At 39.2% G+C, this 23,652-nt stretch overlaps 1 protein-coding gene across 2 annotated transcripts in view; it reads right to left on the minus strand.

Moving 5' to 3' along the window:
- Positions 1-5,934: 5,934 nt before the first annotated feature.
- Positions 5,935-23,652, minus strand: part of LOC121293570 (cAMP-dependent protein kinase type I-alpha regulatory subunit) — a 50,469-nt gene continuing 32,751 nt past the window's right edge. For both annotated transcript variants that reach the window (XM_041216618.1, XM_041216617.1), the window contains exons 3-10: positions 23,172-23,263; positions 21,889-21,950; positions 19,350-19,396; positions 18,065-18,223; positions 14,838-14,898; positions 12,967-13,088; positions 10,690-10,771; positions 5,935-10,282 (exon numbers count right to left, since the gene is read on the minus strand). In XM_041216618.1, coding sequence (XP_041072552.1) covers positions 10,110-10,282; positions 10,690-10,771; positions 12,967-13,088; positions 14,838-14,898; positions 18,065-18,223; positions 19,350-19,396; positions 21,889-21,950; positions 23,172-23,263 — 798 coding nt within the window. In that variant the 3' untranslated portion in view covers positions 5,935-10,109. The remainder of the gene's footprint in view (positions 10,283-10,689; positions 10,772-12,966; positions 13,089-14,837; positions 14,899-18,064; positions 18,224-19,349; positions 19,397-21,888; positions 21,951-23,171; positions 23,264-23,652) is intronic.

Below are 23,652 nucleotides of genomic sequence, written 5' to 3' on the forward strand. Positions count from 1 at the left end.
TGTGGCCTTGCAAGTGTTGCGAACACCCAAAAACAAATTATTTCTTACCTTACAAATTCGAGTTCAAAATAAAATATCTTCAAACTCACATAATTCTCATTTGGGACACACAAATGAGGAATAAAATTGTACATGAAATCAGATAGGTGTTTCAATCAGCTCCACTGAAACAGTCAGATAATCACTGAAAGAGCCTTGATATAAGATTTCCAATTAGACCCTTTGATGGCTTTGAAAGCCAAATTATGAAACAGTGATCAGAAATGCTTTCAAAGCTGTTGATCAACAAAAGGCTTGATGACAACAATCAGCCTCACCAGGTTTCCTGGTACAATGTTTAAATCCATGAAAACAATCTACCGTCGAGAGCGAGGTTGAATTTTTCCACCCTTATGGGCTGGTGATCCAAATAATCAGCTGTCTCCACACAGCTATATCACAATTAATATACTCCTGCTATCTTTATGGACTTAGCAATTAACACTCAGACAGTCCACCCAGACAGCAACTACACACCATCACAATTCAGGATTCTGTGGACACTTTTTCACAGAGAGAACTTGGAAATGAGTTACGTTGTAGGTGTTTTTTTCAGCAAGACTTGTCCAAAAGGACCCAGCTTGCCCAAAGCATCTTACATCGAGTTGTAAATCTGTAAGCAAACAAAAGATAATTATAATGTGAGATGGAAGTTGATTCAGAGGCCTCATGGACAACTTGTTTGTCATGGCTGATTATTCAGAAAAATACATTGCAACTTGGTGTTGGAGGAGTATTTTCAAATCTCCATGGGTCCGAATCAAAGGCTTAGTTGAGCGGCAAAGGGATGTGTAGGGAGTAAACTGCTGTCACAGGGAATAGGACAGAGAGATTATGCTTTTAAATTGACTTTAGACAGCACACCATTTTTGTAGAAAAATGTAAATAAAAACTGTTCCAATTCTATGGAACAACTCTTGCTTGAGTGAGGTTTTAAATGCCCATCAACAAGAGTGACTCGGTAGCACCGCTAATGACCAAGCTGGCCAAGTCCTGAAAGGCAGACTGTGGCAGGTGGTGGAGGAACCAACAAGAGTGAAAGGCTTATTTGTACTTGACCTGTTGCAGAAGCATCTGTCCATGGCATTATCAGTAGGAGTGTCCACACACAGTCCTTGTGGAGGCAAAGTCCCATCTTCACATTGAGCATACCATCCATCATGTTGTGTGGCATTACCACCGTGCTAAATGGGATAGATGAGAACAGATTGAGCAACTCAAAATTGGGCATCCATGAGGTGCTGAGGGCTATCAGCAACAGCAGAATTGTACTCAATCTGTAACCTCAAGGCCTGGTATATCCCCCACTCTACTATTACCTTCAAGGTGGTGGATTAACCATGGTTCAATGAGTAGTTCAGGAAAGCATGCCAGAAACAGCAACAGACATACCTAAGGGTGAGGTGCCAATCTGGTGAGGCTACAACACAGGATTATATGCATGCCAAACAGCATAAACATCATGCAATAGACAGAGCTAAGCAATCCACAACCATTCGAACAGATCAAAGCTCTACAGTGCTGCCACATCCAGTCATAACTGGTGATGAACAATTAAACAGCTAACCAGCGGAGGCTCAACAAATATCTCCATCCTCAATGATGAAGGAGCGTCGTACATCAGTGCAAAATGCAAGGCTGTAGCATTTACAGCCATCTTCAATCAAGAAGTGCCAAGTAGATGATCCATCTCAGCCTCCTCCTGAGGTCCCCTCAGTCTTCAGCCGACATGATGCACCCCCTGTGACATCAAGAAATAGCTGAAGGAACTGGATACAGCAAAGGCTATACACATTATGGGTCCTGAAAACACCCCGGTAGTACTGATGACTTATGCTACAGAACTAGCCATGCCCCAACCAAAATGTTCCAATACAGCTACAACATGAGAACCTACTGACAAGTAGAAAATTGTCCCAGTATGTCATCCACAAAAAGCAGGACAAATCCAATCCAGCCAATCAATCCACCCCATCAATCTATTCTTGATCATCAGCAAAGTGATGGGAGATGTCATCAACCGTGCTATTAACTGGCATTTACACAGTAATAACCTGCTCACTGACAGTTAGTTTGGGCACCTCCAGAGTGACACAGTTCCTGACCTCATAACAGCCTTGGTCCAAACATGGACAAAAGATCTGAATTTCAGAGATGAGGCAAGTGACTGCCCTTGACATCAAGGTAGCATTTCACCAAATATGGCAACAAGGAGCCCTGGCAAAATTGTAATCAATGGAAATTGGGTGAATCTCTCCACTGGTTGGAGCCATACCAAGCTGTTTGGAGAAGTGCCTTTGTGCAATGTGGCCGTAGGCTTGCCATAATTATGTGATGTCTGATGTCATCCTTGGCGTATAAAAGCTTGAGAGCAGAAGCCATTTCATCCACCACTTGGAACATTGTGTCAGGAGTCTGCAGCTGAAATTGAGTGGATTTTGATAGCTATAAGAAACAGCAGAAAATAAATAAAACTTCAGTCTGCAACTTTGTACAGACATTGGCCACTGGCTTTGAATATTCCAGTACATTGTCCTATGGAGATGAAGGCAGATTTGAAAAGAAATTGGAAATTCTTCTAGTCGCAATGGCAAAGTTATGCGACCTCTGACATAATCCTTGGTGCATGAAGGCTTGAGAGCAGAAGCCATTTCATCCACCACTTGGGGGAACACTAGCACAAGGAAGATGGTTGTGGTTATTGGACGTCAATCATCTCAGCCTCAGGACACCGGTTGGGAGTTCCTCAGGGTAGTGGCCGAGGCCCAACCATCTCTAGCTGCTTGATCAACAACTTTTCCTCCATCATAAGGTCAGAAGTGGGGATATTCACTGATGATTTCAGTGCTGAGCATCATTTGCACTCCTCAGTTACTGAAGCAGTCCATTCCCACATGCAGCAAGACCTGGACAACATTCAGTCTTAAGTTTATAAGTAGCAAGTAACATTTGTACTACACAAGTGCCATCTCCAAGAAGATCTAACCATCTCCATTTGGCATTCTATGGCATTACCATCACAGAATTCTCCCACCATCAACATCCTGGAGGCTACCATTGACCAGAAACTTAATCGGACTAGCCATATAAATGCTGTGGCTACAATAGCAGGCCAGAGGCTGAGAATTCTGCAATAAGTAACTGCCCTCTTGATTTGCCAAAGCCTGTCCACCATCCACAAGGCACAATTCAGGAGTGTGATGGAATACTCTCCACCTGCCTGTACGAGTGCAACAACACACAAGGTCGACACCATCCAGGACAAAGCACTTGTTTGGCACCTCATCCACCATGCTAAATGTTCATTCCCTCCACCATTGATGCAGTGTGTACCATATACAATTTACACTGCAACAACACGCCAAGACCCTTTGATATCACCTTCCAAACCTGTGACATCTACCACCTAGGAGAAGGGCAGCAGACACATGGGGCAGAATTTCACCCCATGTCGGGCAGGCTCAGCAGGGGCAGTCGGGAAGCCAACTGCTGCCCGCGATCAGGGCCGGAAGACGATTTCACGCTGGCGGGCCAATTAAGGACCGTCCAGCATGAAACGCGAGCAGCAGCGCTTGGCGCCACATGTGCGGGTGGAGAGGGGGGGGGTGAGTACGAACGGTATCACGTGAGCAGGGACGTGTTATTAATTAAGTTTTTAAATTTTTACTTCAGTTTTATTTGCTTTAGGAAACCTCATCCCACCCATGGATGAGGTTTCCTAAAAAGTACAAAGGCAGCATGGTCTTTTCGCCTACCCGCCAACTGCTAGGCTCCCCAAACCACACACATTCCTGACTTGGAACTATATCATCATTCCTTCACTGTCATGTGTCAAAATCCTGGAACTCATTCTTAACACAGTAAGCATACCTACACCAGATGGGCTGCAGTGGTTAAAGGTGGCAGTTCACCACCATCTTCTCAAGGACAATTAGTGATCAGCAACAAACGCTGGCTTTGCCAGCAATACTCGCATCCCATGAAATACTTTTAAAAACTTGCATTACTTTATATTTTACCTATTGTAGAATAAAGAGCTTATGATTATGGTACATATATTTAGTGGGGATGGAGAAAAATAGTGACCTGGTGATCAATCTTAAGGTTGTTTTAAACAAAAGGATTCAGGATTCTTGGCTTTAACAAATAGAGGCGCATAATACAAAAGCAAGAACATTATGTAAACCTTTATTAATGCTTTTATTTCAGATTTCAAGCAAAATGCTCTTAGGAACTCAACTTGTGTCACCAAGCAGTAAATAAATGTAAAATGGCCAACCTATACTGTATGAAGTTTAAAAAGTAACTTAGCTGCTCTGTCACAAACACTATCACTATAATGAAACATAACCAATGTTCCACTCTGTCACACTCCGAAAAGTCAAAGTCATTTATAATCTTCAGGTGAAGTGGTGTCAGAGGACAGCAGATAACTTGGACCAGGTTCTGAAGAAATAGTTCAGTACCTATTTTAACACACTGCATTTCTATATATTTCTTTGAATTTATATTGTAGCTAAATAGAAAATATGACATTATTGAGTTGGTTGGAGCAAAAGAGCTTCACAGTACATAATTAATTAGGGGATTTACAGCACCAGCATTAGTGGGAGGGTAGCCATTACAATTATAACGCAACAGGTTTTACAAGTTTTCATTATTAAGTTAAAGAAAAATATAATGGAAATAAAGACAAAAGTGGGATAAAAACAAAAATACATATTATTGAATGTACACAGATCAAATACATTGGTGTTTTTGACTCTGCTCAATTTTCTACAATATAGCTAGCCCAAAGAATGAAATTTGCAAAAATCCAGGCTGGGTCATCTTGGTGTGTGCACACTATGTGAATGTATTGGGGCACTGGCTGAGAAACCGTTCTTTTCTTGGGATGTCCATTGCTGTGAAAATGTCGGGCATGACTTCCTTGAAGAGCATGATCGCTGGTCATTTGCCAGCTTTGATATTAAACCCAAGAATGGAGTGATGAGTCTGCAAGTCAAAGGCAGCAAAACTGTTTAAGGGAACAAATCCCACCTGATTTTATTCTCAGTACCACAGAATGCCCTTTAGCACTGTCACTATCAAGGTTTTATAGCTATCCAGGAAGCTCACTGCAATAATACAAAAAACGTCTAGCTAAATAGGGCTGTGCCAAAAATGGGTAGCATAAATCGATCCCTAAAGTGTAATGTCGACAGCAATGTGCAGATAAGGAATATTAGATATCAACTATCCAATTTTGTCCAGAATTTTGAAACATGGATTATCCCTGTGCAAGGATAATGCTCACCAAACAGCAGACAAATTAACTCCTCCCATTAGTTTCAACTTACAGTACATTAAATCCAAAGAAATCCTGTTGTAGCCTTGTGAGACAGGACTAAGGGTTACTCCAAACTTCCTGATTTTCTGACGTTAAACCATCTAGTATTGTGACCATGTAGGATCAACTCTGTTTGCAGCACTCAAGAAAAAAATACAATAGATTGGGCATGGCTCCATATCAGGTTTTGGCAAAATACATAAGAAATGCACATTAAGAGCCAAGTTAAAACAATGGTTGAAACCAGGTCACAGGATAGTTACAAACAAAAAAAAACCCACAAGTTAACACAAAGTCAAGTTAGCTAACAGGAAAAAGCAACAATGCCATCCAGGAGGGGAGTTTTATATTTGGCAAAACTAGATAGGTTTCTTATTCTATTATAGTAAGTTCATACAATACTCAACATTTACCTTGGGTAGGGCATGTTTTATGAAGACTTTTTAAGCATTAGCTTATCCAAGTAAAATGCAGAGATCTTACTGTAAAAATTTTATAACTAGCATGATTAGTGATTTAGTTATGCACCTGCTTCATCAGTTCAAAATGAATAAATAAGAAAACAGTTTTCTTTTTAAGAATTAACTTTTATTGCTTGACCTGTCATTAGGACACTCTATAACAAAAGGATTATTTTAGCACATACAGTAAATCCGATCTTATACAGTCATTGGGAACAATACAAAAAATGGTCCTTGGATAATCTACATATTATCACGCTGTATTCTCACTTTGCAAATTTTTTTGTAGGTAAGCTAGCTGAGGATGTCTAATCCCCATATAAGATAGCTAAGGCAAACTACATCAAACCGTGGTCGTTTGTACGTACAGTTCTGATTGCACACAATAGTTAAAGCTTCAACTGCATCAGATTATTCAATAAACTTATTATCAGCTGCTTTATAATAAAATCATTTAGGTAAATAAAAACCTTAAGAATGTGCAGCAAGCCAAAAACCAATCTGCTAGGTGCCAGGGTTGTCACAGTTGGGAGGTTTTTTTTAAATTTGAGAAAGGTTTCAAAATTACTGGAATACTGCGTTAATTTCGCCCTTACTGGTAATCTACGGTATTGGTAAACTCTATTCTGGAATGACCTTCACCTAATTTGACAGATTATCAAGATAACAGAAAAATTAAATATAAACAACCAGCTTTCACCTGTGCAAAATACTGGCATATCTAGAGAGGACACCTCCCATAAGCAGCTGCTGACTTAATTGTGTCCATGCCAGGAATATCAAATAAATTAAGCCAATACATCTCAACCTCACTCTCAACTCTTAATTTCCAAGGGAGTTTAAATTGATGAAACAGGAATAAGCTCTCATAGGGAGTAAATTCCAATTCAACATCAGGCATTAAAAGCTACTCAAGTCTAATTTAAGAAAAAGCTCAACAGATGCAATTCATTGCCACACCAGAAGAGTTGGGCATGACATTCTAAAATTGCCATACCATGATTACTCGAAGCATTACTCAGGTCTCAAACAGAAATCAAACTTTTAGTAATGCCTCAGCTGCTCAATAAAATGGAATATTGGCCAATGTCAACTTCTACTCAAGTGAAAGTCATCATGCCCTCAACACACAACTGGTCTTTCTCCATAGATTTTTGTGAAATCATTTTCTTCACCCTACACAGCATCTTAAGGGAAGTGCACTGCAAAACTGATAGTAACATGCAAGTTACATCTAATCATTCGCACTGTACACATCATACAGAGATAGCTGAAGTGATTTTGCAACTTTCCATCAGGTATCTCACTTATAGCAATATTAGCGCAGAATAAAACTGGTTTAATTCTCTATGGAAATACAATACTGGCAGGACAAAATCTACAATTAGCCCATGGCCAACCCAACTCTTCAAGCAATTTAGTTTTAGCTTGCTGTACAATCCAAGCAATTATTCTAGTCTAAGTCATTCTATATAGAATAATGGATATAATTTCATCTAATTACAGCTGTGTGGAATTTGTAAAATGTGTGTGAAATGAGTGCACATGTAATACAAAGCTGTGAAATACTGAAATGTCATTAAGACTCAGCAATGAGTTTGTTGCTTTCTTGAAAGCCTCAAAATAAAATTGAATGTCATGCCTTACTAAAAAGCTGCTGTGGTACATTTCAGAATGCCGATGCATCGGCTACTTCGGGACCAAACATCCAGTTTTTGGTTTCTGCCTTTTACTAGTGTGTCTGGGTGTACATTTGTGCAATATCAGCTGAGCTCTGGTGTATGCCAATAATGGAACAACAGCGCCAGCTACTGTGAGCTGCAAGGAAATGCAACTATGATTAAACACAAAATAACATGGGTACTAAAGCACTGCACCAACTTAAATGTCAGCCATTAATCTTCATTTAAATAGATACCACATTGCACCACCCCAGTCTAGCACAGGACAGTTATGAAATACCTAAACATGTCCAGTGCTATTAATAAAGAACCAGGAAGCAGTGGATAGTTTATAAACTGGGTCAGGACTGGAGAGGAATTAGGGATGCCATCGCCCAACCTTGTGCTGCCAGTGCTGGTCAAGTACAAGTGCACACAGTACCTGTACCAGTACCTGTGAGGATGGTACTGGTTTGTTGCTAAAAGGAATGTTTACATTCTTTGCCCTTGGAATGAAATTACATCTGGTTAATACATAAAGTTTCATTTTGCAACCCTTTCACTGGCTCTGTCTCAGCAACAAATTGAAAGTCAATGGTATAAATTAGGGAGGAAATCGACAGATTATCTAGTCTGTACTAACTAGTTCTCATGGTCACTAGCAGGGTTACTTTGCCACAACAGCTGTATAAAAGTCATTTGTTAAAATCAGGTAGCGGTGGCAATATATTACCCAAATCTAGAAAAGAATGTTCATATTTCTAACTTTTTCATGATGTGATTGCGACTGACTGAAGTTAATAATTCAAATTACATCTGCGTAGCAAATAGGAACAATTGAAATGAACAGTGTTTGCTGTCCTACTTCAAGAAAGGACAAAAACTTTCATAATATCACAAAAAAGGTCTGATCTGTAAAATCTATACTTTATTTCAGCAAAGTTAAAATAAGCCTTTCAAATTAATGTGTTATATTTCTTGCCTGGCAAAGAGCAGATCAATATATCTAGCTCTGTTAATCTGCCCTTACAGAATTCAACACTGTATATCCACTCATTTTAGGTTGCAGAAGTTTCTACAGCTTATTCCAGTATAACTCCACCACTGTCCAGCAGGAAGCACAGTTCAAGTGTAGCAAGATTATTTTAATTTCCCTGTTGCTGCAGATGGAATGACATACTACACCTTCGTGCAGTGCTCCATCACAACTGACAAAACACACCCAAGAAAATCAAACTCAAGCGACACACAGCTCAGAGATTGAGAGTGGTGACCTTCTGGCTACAAGTCAAATACACCCAAGGCTTTTGGCATTTAGCTTCTGTTATATTAGGAAAAGAGGCTAATGAAAAAGGGCTTCATTAATTCGCAGTTCACAAAAGTATGCTCTGATACAGGCTTAGAACCTGATATTGCAGAAATCTTACAATAACAGGCAAATGTACAAAATCTCTACCATTACCAAAGCCTGTGCCCATCAAAATAAAGTCTGAACATCAAAAGCATTTCTGGTTGCCAAAATATCAAGCTGACCTTTAAGCTAAACCCCATTAACCAAAGCATCACTGACTGAGTCATAATGATGCTGTAATTTTTTTGTGTTATTTGTATCCAAACAAACCAATTTGTATTGTACATAAATCGAAGGGTACACTAACCTTTCTCAAGCAAAGATTTGGCTGCCACAAGCACTACAATTATAAGCAGGTACGCTTTGATAACTGGGAGACTAAATACAAGTCAGAAATTGCTGACAAAAATTAAAATGGGATTTTATTTTATGGATTTTTTTTAAAATACTTCTGAATGTTAACTTCATGTGCAAATGGAGTGATATGAATAAATTTGGCAAAACCACACAGGCCAATAGGGTCCTCATTAAGCAATACCTAAAACTACATACAAGAAAACTCAACTTTAAATACTTTTCAAATTGCTTCCAAAAAAAGTTAAAATGTAACATTTATCTCAAAACTAAAATGTATGTGATGAAAAGTCCAACATCTCAATTTGGATGCTTTCCCCTCAATCTCTACAGAAATGATGTTTTTAGAGCGTGTTCGTATTTAAGCGTTTTCTGTCCTAGCCACATTAAAATAAACATATTCTGTAGTAATCCACATGTCGGTTTGAGGAGTCCCAAAAATAATTTTTAAGCTGTCCAGACTAAAACCCAAGATTTTCCATTAGTACACATCCATGGGATTCATGACTCACAAATGCACTACAACATAGCTTGAAACAGAGCAAGCTAAAGGGTTCAAAAATCCTCTGCTCATATAACCAAATTAAAGCTTAATTATCTGGGTATTAATCACACTATTTATTTAAAACAGCAAAGTTTTAATCTTTATAAACAAGAACCAATGGGATAAGTTCTACACACAAGCATCAAAGCAAAAAGAAAAAAATCTTAACTGAAGCTGCATTGACTGTGTAGAAAGCTGGTGCAGTGTGAGAAAGACGCAAAGCAAATGTGGCATTGAATGCTACAAAGGGAATGCTTTCTCTGATGGATAGGAAGCTGTGGGACTGGTGGTGGTCTTGCCACAGGAAGCGGCATTTTAGACAGAAATGAGGCAGTTCGCTCTGGCAGATGCTGCAGCGGAGAAGAGGATTTCAGACAGACAGCGATACAAAGCTGTTGTACTGCTGGATATTTCGTTTAAGTATGTCAGAACAGGGACCCAAGACACGTTCAAACCGAGGTCTGTCCAGTTTCACACACTTCAACGGACCACGTGCCACCACAGTCGCAGCACGTGGACGGTTCATCAGAAGAGCAATTTCACCTGAGAGAAGAAAAAAATTAATATTTCAAATCCATCTACAGTCCTGAAAAATTAAAACCTATGAAATACAAAATCAAGTCCCTGTGCTCAATGACCTAGTAGGTGCATTTACCATGTTTTAATATGACAGTAAGCTTAAGAGACAAATTACCAAGTTTGATTCAGATTGTTAGTCATCAGCCAATCTTAAACTGTAGTGAAATTACATCACTTCTGCACCCTACTGTTAATGACAGTAATCATATTTAGCAGCCAATATTCTCTCTTCTGAAGTCAATGCAATTGAGGGGCTTTTTTGTTAAAACAATCCATCAAATTACTTCCTAGGAACCTTTGTTTTTAACAACTTGATACATTAAACAATCACAGTATTAAACCAAAAGATTTCTAAAGTATGACAAACTCACCAAAATAATCTGATGGCCCCAATCTTCCAACTTCTACAAACTCTTCATTTTCTGACCTGCGCTGTAACACAGCTGCTGTACCCTATAACACAAATTTCAATATAAAGTACATTTGAAGCACTGTTACTAATGGTCCTGCATATTCCTATATTCCCAAATACTCAGCTTTGATTTTGTGAACTGGAAGGCAACAACCACTAGAAATATTGTTCAAAATATCTCTAGCAATATACTGTTGGTAATGGGAGTTACTTATGACAAGTGAAAATAATCAGATTCATGGATATATTTAGTTCTTAATAATACCAAGAGCAGTAAAGATTTCTATGCAGTGTAATCTTTTTATCAAAAAAAAAACACTGGCAGAAGGAATTTGGCAACTACAGAATCTAAAATTGGAAACTTGAGTGTTTTAAATTAGAAGTTCCGATCTTGTCTTGGGTACTGCTCCCCTCCACCAAATCTGCAGTCATCAGTGCCCTACTCAAAAAAACAACCCTTGAAAGCTCCATCCTTGTGAACTACCACCCCATCTCCAACCTCCCTTTCCTCTGCGAAGTCCTTGGGCATGTTGTTGTCTCCCAAATCTCTGCCAATTTCTTTTTCTGGAGCTCCATGTTTAAATCTCTCCAATCAGGTTTCTGCCCTGCCAGTGTCGAAATGGCTCTCATCAAAATAAGAAATGACATCCCATCTGTCTGTGACAAAAGTAAACTATTCATCATTTTTGACCTGTCTGTGGTTGTTGGCACAGTTGACTGCACTATTCACCTCCAATGCCTCTCCACCATCTAGCTGGGTGAACCTGCAACTAACCTGGTTCCATTTTTATCTATCCAGTATTATTCACCTACAATGGCTTCTCTTCATGCTCCTGCACTGTTAACTTTGGTATCCTCCAAAGATACATCCTTTGCCCCCTCCTTTTTCTCATGTACACACTGCCCCTCAGTGACATCATCTCAAAACACAATGCCAATTTTCCTACGTGGGCTTACTACATCCAGCTCTACCTCACCACCATCCCTCTCGATCTGACCCCATCTTTAAATTGCCAGATGACATGTCCCGACATCCAGAGAAACTTCCTCTAAATATCAGGAAGAAGCAACCCATGGGTCTTCAGTCCACACCACAAACTCCATTCCTAGCCATTGACTCCATCCCTCTCCTTGTCAGCTGTCTGAAGCTGAACCAACCTTGGTGGCATATCTGATCCTGAAATGAGGTTCTGAACACATATCTGCAATCATTAAAGCCGACCTCTAACATTACCTGAGGTAGGCTCATCACTTTCTGAAATCCTCATTCACAACTTACTACCTCTAGACTTGACTATTTCACTGCCTTCCTGGCCTGCTCCCATGTTCTATCCTATGTAAACTGGAGGTCATCCAAACTGCCCATGTCCCAATTTGCACTAAATCCTGTTTGCCCATCACCATGTAGTTCCATTATAAAATTATCAGTGTTTTCAAATCCATCCATGCCCACAACCTTCCTCGTCTCTGTAACCTCCTCCAGTATTGCAACCGTCAGGTATCTATGTTCCTCCAATTCTTTGAATCATGAAATTTTAATTATTTCAACTTCCTCTAGGTTTACTGACAGAATTTAGACAATCTGCACCAAAAACAAAATCAGCCGCAGGGAGGAAAATTTTTTTAAAACTCAGTCTTTGTAAAAGGAAGCAGAAATTGAGATGAGCAAAACTTACTATATTGAAGCTGAAAATTCACATGTTCAATATCAAAATTAAACAGTCATAGATGATCAAAAGAAAAAGAGCTCTGAAAAACTTGTATATGTCTGCTGAATTCTTAAAGGGACAGGTCTCTTCTAGATTTTTAATCAATTATTTTACTGAAGAATTACTTCCTGCCTTGTCAAAAATGCAAATAGCTACAAGAAACTACACCCCATGGTTGTTATGCAGCTACACCATTCCAAGTCTCACATCATCCTGACTTGGAAATACATCACTGTACCTTCATTATACCGGGTCAAAATCCTGGAACTTCTTACCTATTGGCACTGCAGTATACCTACACCACACAGACTTCAGTAATTCAAGGCGGTAGCTCACCCTTCTCAGGAGTAATTAGGGATGCACATTGCTGGCCCTGCCATTGATGCCCACATTCCATTAATGAATATAAAAACTTATAATTGTGTAGACATTTATGATGTACAGAAATAATCTAGCACAATAAATAGCTTGCTCATTCAATATTCCATCCTCAAATGGGTTATTTTCTATATCGTAAATATACTTACCTCTAAAATAATGAAAAATTCATCGCCTGGTTCCTCTTGCACCACAATCTTCTGTCCATCTTCAAACTGTACTGGCTCCAATGCATCAGCCACAGTCAAACGCTCCCATTTATCCAGAGATTCTAAAAGGAAGAACTTTCCTTTACATTTTGAACAGCATGAATTCAAAAGCTCTTTTCCCTCATAATAAACACACATATTTTACATTTTATATAATATGTAGGTCAATCATCTCAGTTCCCAGGGCATCACTGCAGGAGCTCTTCAGGGAAGGGCCCTAGGCCCAATCATCTACAGCTGTTCCATTAATGATGGAGGGAAGGTCATAAGGTCAGAAGTGGGGGTGTTCGCTGATCATTGCACAATGTTCAGCACCATTTGCGACTCCTCAGATGCTGAAACAGTCCATATCCAAATGCAGCAAGACCTGGACAATATCCAGGCTTGGTCTGACAAGTGGCAAGTAACATTCGGGCCTCACAAGTGCCAGACAATGACTATCTCCAACAAGGGAGAATCTAACCATCTCCCCTTGACATTCAATGGCATCATCTTCACTGAATCCCGCACTAACAACATCCTGGGGGTTAACAGAAACTGAACTGGACTAGCTATATAAATACCGTGCCTACAAGAGCAAGTCAGGGACTAGGAATCTTGCAGCAAATAACTCACGTCCTGACTCCCCAAAGCCTGTCCACCATCTACAAGGCACACATCAAGAGTGTGATGGAATACTCTCCGCTTGCCTGGATATGTGCAGCTCCAACAACACTCAAGAATCTTGACATCATCCAGGACAAAGCAGCCAACTTAATTGACACGCCTTGCACAAATATTCACTCCTCCACCACTGACAAACAGTGGCAGCAATGTGGGCCATCTACAAGATGCACTGCAGAAACTCACCAAGGCTCCTTAGACAGCACCTTCCAAACCCACAACCACTACCATCTACAAGGACAGCAGATAGATGGGAACACCACCTGGGAGTTCCCCTCCAACGCACTCACCGCCCTGACTTGGAAATGTATCACCAATTCCTCACTGTCACTCGGTCAAAAACCTGAAACTCCCTCCCTAACAACACTGTTGGTCTACTTACACCACAGGGGCTGCAGTGGTTCAAGATGGCAGCTCACCACCACCTTCTCAAGGGAAATTAGGGATGGGCTATAAATGCTGGCCTAGCCAGCAATGCCCACATCCCGTAAATGAATAAAAAAGATAAACTTTTTATAAAATTTGCATACAAAACTATTGGGCTGACATTACAGTCTCCACAATACAGCATAAATCCCAGTCTTGCTCAAGTTATTGCTCTGCCTGATTATTAGAATGTGGCTATACACCCTGGTATAGTTTACTAGTTCTCTGTCAGGGCTGTATGTAGTAATGCAGTATGCTCCATTTAGAGACAGAATGGTCTACAGTGTGGATAAAATAAAATTCAGTTGAGTGTCATGATAGAAGTAGCAGGACAAGTAATCTAGCAAGATGACATATTAAACCGAGTCCCTGGTTGTCTGTTAAGGTGGTTGGAAAATATCTTGGCACTTTTTTCAAACAGGAGTACTTAAGGGTATGCAAGCCAAGAATTCAATCGAAACAAATTAACTAATCATACGTCTCAGTCCTGTTTGTACGACACTGCTGTGTACAAATTGGTTGCCATATTTTGCCAGAATGCAAAAGTGGCTACACTTTAAAAGGCAATTTATTAGCTGTGAAGCACTTTGGGACTTCTTGACTATTTCAAAGGCACTGTGTAAATGCACCATCTTTCTTCAATCTGCTTTAAAATTCTGTGTGATGGTCAAGATTTTGTACATAAGAGGAAAAGATGACCAAAGAATACATTTTCTGCTTACCTAAAATGGAGACCTTACTGAGGAACTCTTCATACATCTTCCTCTTTCTCAATGTACTCCCCTAATAAAAGTAAACATTTTAATAATCCAACATTTTAACAGGGCTCTAAACTTTTCAGTGAGAATATTTAAAATTGCAATTCTTTAACAGAACTGGTATATGGGAAAGATACTTAGAGTATCTGCAGTTTAAAAGGCAGACACTTGCGTTTTACATGTACTAGGCAATCTTCCGTTGTGGTGTACACATGTAGCCAAGATCAAAGATAGTTTTCAGCTGAAGCAAGTTGACATGGCAGGTTGGGAGGTGGGGCCAGGGTGGGGGTGGCGCAGAGGGAAGAGTGATAATTTCACCACATTTTTATGCTATTTCATTCAAAATAATAAGTTGCAGCAATTTAGAAAGCTGAGAAAGTGTGTTAGTTGGGACAACAATCTTCTCTGCAGTCCAGGCTAAGCAGCTGAGAGATGCAAAATGGAGGCAGTGAGATGCCACCAATGGTGGAAAGGTAAAATCCTATTATAACAAGTTTACATTGGCATGTTTCATTATAAATGTGGCCACAAGAGTTTAATATATAAGTTGACATAAGTGTGAAATATGTCAAAGTTTTTAGACAGTAATTGCAAACACGTGCAAGTATACAATTCGGTCTTCAGCATTGAGAACAAAGAGAAGTAGCAAACAGATTAAAAAGATAAAAGGAGTCACATCCTGCTTTGCAGGGAGTGCAAGTGGAAACTACAGTTATGAACAAGTATTCTCTCCACTACAAGTGAGAACACAGATAATTTACAAGTGTACAGCATAGAAACTGGCTATTTGGCCCAAATGGTGTATGTTAGCATCTACGTTCTACACAAACCTCCTCCAAGCCTACCAACATATCTTTTTATTCCTTTGCCCCTCATGTATTCATCCAATTTCCCCTTAAATGCCTGTTATTTTCCTCAACTACTTCATGTGGCAGCACAGTCCATAATCTTACCTTTCTGGGTAAAGAAGCTTCTCCTGTACGCGCTATTGGATTTTTTTTTAGTGACTATCTTATAGTTATGACCTCTAGTTTTGGGCTATCCCACAAGTAAAAATATTTTCTCTACATCCACCCCATTAAAACCTTTCATTACCTTAAAAGGTCATTCCTCAGCTTTCACTTTTCTAGTGAAAAGAGCCCCAGTTTATTTAGTCTTTCCTGTTAAGCATATCCTCTCAGTTCTAGTATTACTACTGTGAATCACTTTTGCACCAATGCCTCTTTTCTTTTTATAATATGAACACTAGAACTGCGCACACTGCTCCAAGTGTGGCTTAGCCAAGGTTCAACACAAGTTCAACAAACTTTTCTGCTTTTCCGATCTATCCCCTTAAAATAAAACTCAAGGCTTGTTTTTTTTTTAAAACTTTTTTCAATGGCCATATTAACCCTCATTGTCACTTTTAATGATTTGTGCATCTGAATCCCTAGATTCTTTTGCTCATCTATTCCATCCATTAAATAACCAAGAACTATGTGGCTGTCATATTCTTGCTACCAAAATGCATTATCTAGTCAGTCAATTTCGATTGATTATTTTGTATTACACTTTATAAATCCTTAATTTCCTTGAAATAAAAGCAATAATTTCAGTTTGTTAGGACAGTTATTTAAAATCTTTTAGATCTGAAATAGCTTCAAAGAAATTAATTAGTAAATACTAACAATTGTATAATCATGGAAATTTATGGTACAGGAATCCATTCGGTCCCCTTGTGTCTGTGCAAGCTGAAAAACAGATATCCAGCCTAGTCCCATTTTCTAGCTCTTAGTCCATAGCCTTGTAGGTTATATTGTTTCAAGTGCATATCCAGGTACTTTTTAAAATGCGATGAGTGTTTCTGCCTCCACCATCTTTCAGGCAGAGTTCCAAACCCTCCCAATCCTCTGATTAGTTTGTAAAATAATTTAACCATTATAGTTAATCCTCTCCTTCAATATTTATCACAGTAAAAAGTTACTTTTTAAATCTTGAGGTGAATGTTATCCCGAATGTCAGTGGTTTGATTTTCCCTCCAACTCAGCCAAAGGAAGCCTTTATGTTCTTATTGACCAACCAGCTTAATACAGCTCTGCCTTCCCTATTTCGTGGCAGACAAGAATTTCTCTCCCTTCTCTTGCATGAAATCCAAAGGATAACAAACAACACCTATCTGAGGAGCAACTGGCCTGCTGGGAGATCTAATGGGCACAATCAATAGTGATTTGATATCAGTTAAATAAATCATCTGAAAATTGGTGTGAACTTAAAATCTTTTAAAGGGAAGATACATACAAGAAATACTTGCAAGGAAATGCGATGGTGGGTGAAGAGGAGGAGGTCAAGAGATGCAAGAGAGCACGAGAGACAGACGGCAGACATTACCGCTTGACAGAAACAACCATTTGAAACCTGAAAATTATAACTATTTCATAATGATTGTTCAGAATTTTAGAATAATGAAGCTTTTTGATAATGTGAATAGGAAATTACTATTTCCTCCAATTGGACTGTCATAAGATAAGGTATCAAGAAAGTAAAGAGTGCGAAGGGTTAGGAGACATATTTACACTGTCTGCCACAGGGAACAAGTTAATCAAAAACCACTGCATCTTTAAAGGGGAAGGTAGATTAGCATTTGAAGCAGAGGAAGATACAGGACTATGGAGAGACAGCAAATCATATGATTAATTTTGGATTGCTCTAGCCAAGAGCTAACACAGACACCATGCTGGATCAAAAACAATTACCTGGAAAAACTCAGCAGGTCTGGCAGCATCGGCGGAGAAGAAAAGAGTTGACATTTCGAGTCCTCATGACCCTTCGACAGTTCTGTCGAAGGGTCATGAGGACTCGAAACGTCAACTCTTTTCTTCTCTGCCGATGCTGCCAGACCTGCTGAGTTTTTCCAGGTAATTCTGTTTTTGTTTTGGATTTCCAGCATCCCCAGTTTTTTTGTTTTTATACCATGCTGGATCAAATGGTCTCTTTCTGTGCTGTAAACTTCGATGATTTTTCTTTTGGGATGAATGCATGCAAAGAGACTGCAGAAATATCTACAAATGCAGTATTTGTTTCAGTTTTGTTGCAATCAAACTCCAAGCATATGTTGACTAGAAAAGACAATGAAAAGGTAAAAGCAATTAAATTTAAAAATGTTAATTTACAGTAAGCCAGGTAGTATAATTTTATGTACTAATCAGTCTTACCATTAAGATTCTCCTATAGCTGTCTCGGTCAATACCCCACAATTTCACATTGGTCTTCGCTCGGACAGTTGCTGCTCTTGGGGTTCCATAAATCAGTGCAAGTTCTCCAAAGCTGCCACCCTCCCCAATGCTGGTCACCCATTCATTGTTAACGTAAACCTAAAACAAAAGGATTCAGCAAAAAAATAATCCGAATCAAAACAAGCTTCAAATGTCACTATCCACATAAGTTATGAAGTATGATGCAAACACCAAAAAACAAATGAAAGTTAGCCTGTTAAATTCTATCGGGCATACAGAAACATTTCAAAGCACTATCTGGCAATACCACCATTATTAATAATTCAGTTCATTTCATAATTTCTCTCACTAGTGGCAGAATTTATCATTTTGTTTAAATCTGAACATACAACTAGCTTGCTAAAAACTGAGCATGCATTTCTAAAAGCTGGAGTGGGAGGAAATAGCTTTTTTTTTTAAAGAAGCTGGAACTGGACTCTCTTAGATATCAGCATAGTACCAAGTCTATGACTAATACTGTAATCTCAGAAGCAAAACAGTTACCAAAGCAATGAAGATGCTACGTGTAATTAAAAAAAATTCCATAATGGCAACATACACAGCCTTACCACTTATACCATACTTGCAATCAACTGACAAGATTGACTAAGTACTTCTGGCAACTTCCCAGAGAATGGAGTCCTCACTTCTTCTGTAACTTGGGGGAGTCACTGTGCACATATCATGCTTCATTCTTCTCACACATTTCACTCAGCCAGAAACACAATGTCTATTTACCAACAGGAGTTTACGCACCGGTCTTTAAGGAAGGGAAAATGCGCTTTCAATCTTTCATGTTTATCTGACAGAATAACAGTTGATGCTTTTTCAGCAGTGCATTGGTGCTGGGATTGTACAGGATTTGTACATGGAGAGCACCAGCTCACAAATGCAGTGGAATTTTGACACAATGTAAGCAAACAGTCTACAGATTTCTGCACTTATACACCACCAGTCTGATATGGATTTACAGCTGGTGAGAAATTTGACACCAGATTTACTGCTATAAGAACATTCATTTTCCTTGTATATCACTATAAAGTCCATCTCCAAAATGAAGAAATCCACCTTGCACCAAATTTCATAAATAAGCAGAAAGCAAAATGACCCAATAAAGAAATGCAATTGATGTACCTCTGTATGCCCATTTTGAAACAGTACAATGCTAGATTTTTAAAAAAGCCCTACTGTATTATGCTAGTCACTGGGTAGCCTGCAAACTTACATCCATTTCTCCTTGATCAATGACATAGAAGTTGTCCCCTTCATCACCTATAGGGACAAAAATATACCATCAAAACCACTGCACAATATAACATCCCAAGTGGCAATTCAGAGCTATTCAAGTATTTTTAAAAAAATACTTCCTTTCCTCTCCCAAAGCAAGTTATCTATCCTCAACAATGCCCCCATCTCACTCCCCCTCCCCCCAACAACTAATCAAGTTTAAAGTACCCTAACTATTCCCCTCACGCAACAAAAGTTTGGGTTGCAGACTCCAGAGCTCCCCCAACAGCTCAAAGTAGACTTCTGGCTCTCAATCCACTTCATCCACTGAACAAGAAATTAGATCTCTTCTTTCTCTCCTCCACGGATACATTTTCCCTTTCAAGGCACCCACTGGCTTCCAACAGTATCAGTGAGATACAATACAGGAGACTATTCAGCCCATCATGCCCGTGCCAGCTCTTTGAAAGAAATTATCTAGTAGAGCTCCACCCCACCTCAGCTTGAAAATTTTCCCTCTGCAAGTACTTACCTGATTTCCTTTCGAAAATTATCATTGCATCTGCTTCCTCCACCCTTTCAGGCAGTGTATTCCAGAGTTTAACTCCTCATTGTGTAATTATTTTTTTTTTGGCAATTACCTTAAATCTGCATCCACTGATTACTGATGCTCCTGTCACTAGACACAGTTTCTTATTTACTTTACCAAGACTCTTCAAGATTTTGAACACCTCTATCAAACTTCCCTTTTACCTTCCCTGCTCGACAACCCCAGTTTCTCCAGTCTCTACACTTAACTGATGTCTTTCACCCCGGTACCATTCTAATATCTTCTACACCCTTTTTAAGCCTTTGTATCACTTCTGGCTATAGTTGCCCCTCACAAGCTACCTTACCTCAACTCATTACAGTAACCAATCTCCTCCCCAAGTGATTTCAATTCTCCTCCCCATAGCTGGCTGCTGCACACCTCAATTCCCCCTACTCCCAGGGGATCCAAGGCAAGTTGGATCCAAAATTGGCTCAGAGGAGGGAGTAAAGGGTAATGGACGATGGATGTTTAGTGGCTGGATGGCTGCTTCCAATGATATTCCACATGGCCCATTACTAGGCCCTTTTCTGTTTGTGGCATTTATCAATAATTTTGACTTAATTATGAAGTTTATCAATGATACAAAAACTGGCCATATGGTTGATAAAGAAGAAGAAAGCTGTGGATTGCAGGAAAATATCAATGGATTGGTCTGATGGGTGGAATAGTGGCAAATGGTGTTCAATCTGGAGAAGTGAGAGATGACACTTTTGGGGAAGACTCAAGACGAGGGAATATACAATAAGTTGCTGGATACTGAGAAGTGTAGAGGAACAGAGGGACCTTGGAGTGCACGGGCAGATTTCTGAAGGTGGCTGGACAGGTAGATAAGATGGTCAAGAATACATACAGGATATTTGCCTTCATTAGCCGAGGCACAGAATGTAAAAGAGCTGGGAGATTATGCTGGAACTGTATAAAACACTAGTTAGGCCACAGCTAGAATATTGCGTGCACTTCTGGTTACCACATAACAGGAAAGATGTGATTGTATTAGAGAGCGTACAGAGGAGATTTACAAGGATGCTGCCTGAACTGGTGAATGTTAGTTATGAGGAAAGCTTGTACAAGCTAGGGTTATCATCTTTGGAGCACAAGACTGAGGAGGGGGGGTCTAATTGAAGTGCATAAAATTAAAAGGGGTGTAGAAAAGAGTAGACAGGAAAGTCCTATAATCCTTGGGGTCCAAACCCTAAATCTATATCCCCTGGTTAACAGAAAGGAGGTTTGGGGGGATTTGAGGGGAAAATTCTTTCACCCAGAGAGTGGTGAGGATCTGGAACTTTCTACCTGAAAGGGTAGAAGCTCTCATGAAAGTTTAGTGGTTGGATATGCACTTGAAGTGCCATAACCTTTAAGGCTGTAGACCAAGAGCTGGAAAGTGGGATTAGGCTAGATGGCTACTTGTCAGCCAGCGTGGACACAAAAGGCCAAATGCCCTACTTACATCCTGTAAATTCCCATGTTTACATCTAGTTCATCCTTCCTGTTTATGACTATCAAGTGTATCAATGTAATTTTCCTTCAAACGCATCCCTGTATCTTTCCTCTTTCCCAATTTAATACTATTTCCATCCTACTTTCCTAGCTATACCTGAATGTTATTTTGAGCAAACATTCCAAGATAAACAGAGCAAACATAATTATGACGGAACCCAGTTAGACACAGAACTGGGAGCAAAACTGAGCTATTGTATCATTCTATATAACTTGGGAGAGACAAAAGCTTGGGATAAAGCTCGATAAATAGAATCCCTTGAACACAATGGATGACTTGGACAGAAATCTAAAAGTCATAACTGTCTTCATTTTGACTCTCTCCATATTTACATTTAGAACTACATGAAGTAGAGGAACAGACATAAAAGAGGAACTCTACTGTTAACAACCAATCTTAAATCTAGATATAATCTACTTTCCAGTTGTAAAGAGATAGGTTTTTTACCTTGCTGAATGACTCTTTCACCGGCAATGTAAGTGACTGGAAACATAGCATCAAAAATATCACTAAAAGAAATAAAAATTGAATAATGTCAAAAATTGCTCAACAATTATTTTAATAAACATAACTAAGGTAGAAGTAGATAGCAAGCAAAGATCCTTATATGAGTTGAAGATTAAGCTCTCTGTCAATATAAAACTCACCATGCTTTCATCCCAATGGTATCCATTCCCATCAGAACAATACAGCATACTAAGCTTTGGAGCAATGTTCACTCTAAGCTGCACAGCTGCATGGCTAGCAGCAGCCCAGAAAAGTGTGCAGGTCGCTCAATAGCCATCCCCTTAAGAGACTGTGTTTGTGCAGCCATGGAAAAATATTTAAAAGCAGCATGCACTTAAAAGAACAGTCTATGCAAAACAGAAAAAAATGGAACAACGCTTAGGAGTATCCAGAGAAACCAAATATCAGTACCTTCACATAACTTCTGTCCTAGAAACTAATTAATGGGATAGGAGAGGGAGAAGAAAATTTGTGAATTTCAAATCTGAAATTCTTGTCAACAAAAAAAATGTAGAAAATGAGAAACCTCGCCAAATATTCCATGCACAAAATGACTCAATATTGTGGCTCTTCAAAGGTCAAGGTAAACACAAATTGCTGGAGTAGCCTCAAGAAGAATCAACTTTTCCCTGATAGGTTTGGTGTAGGCTAGGGTATCAAAAGAATGAACACACATTCTGTGTCTCAAACTGTTTCTCTCATTGTTAAACTCAAAATTCTCTCACCACCCAAAGACTACCCTGAATTTAATAGAATCTTCTGTCATCGTCCCATGAACATCTCAAAACATTTTACAATTCAAGATTGCTTCTGAAGTTTTATGTAGGTGGACATGGAAATGATTTTATGTGCAGAAAAGTCCTATTAAACATCAATTAGATGAATGGCCAGCCAATCCGTGTTGTGATTTGGTTGAAAGAAGAATGTTGGCCAGACTGCCCATCCCTCTACAAACAGGGTTGTGAGATCTTGTACATCCATCCGAACAGAAAAAAGGGTGTTCAGTTTAACACCTCAGACATTACAACAGTCTGTACTACACTGAAGGGATAATTATGCATTGAGAACTAAATATGGAACTTGAACCCACAAATTTCTGATTCAGAAGTAAGTTTCACCAATCAAGTGAAGGTGACATGAATAAAAATGAATTCTCTAGCAAAGAAAACAGATTCAATCATCTTTGCAAACATTCAGAATCTCTTAAATCAGAAATGCCTCACCTTCTTTCATTGTCATCCAAATGTGAGAACAGCACATTCTTTTCAATGGCCTTAGCCAAGGCAGCCATAGTCTTGTAATCCTTAGGAATTACCTAAGTAGTTATAAAATAAATACATGCTGCTTTTAACAGGTAACGGATTAAAGGTGATAGCACTATTGGGTTGTTTCTGCTTTGGACACTTCGGGGAAATTGTGCTGGTTAGGTGATAGTTCAAGTTTCCAATAAAATGCATTGGCATAATCACAAATATAAAATCTTCAATCAACCTTGTGCAATCAGACAACAAAAGAGAACAATTGTTTGCTTATCTCTTTCCATTAAAAAGTGCTCTTGTTGTACTTAAGAGTGTTAAGCATTTTAAATTAGCACCAATCTCCTATTTGAGTGACCCGATTTAAAAAGCACTGAAAATGACATCAGAAAACTATAATGAACCATTCAATAGCGTCATTGGTTATACACTAGTTTGTTTCTTAGCA

Source organism: Carcharodon carcharias, chromosome 22 (genome assembly GCF_017639515.1).
Source record: "Carcharodon carcharias isolate sCarCar2 chromosome 22, sCarCar2.pri, whole genome shotgun sequence".
Lineage (NCBI taxonomy): Eukaryota > Metazoa > Chordata > Chondrichthyes > Lamniformes > Lamnidae > Carcharodon > Carcharodon carcharias.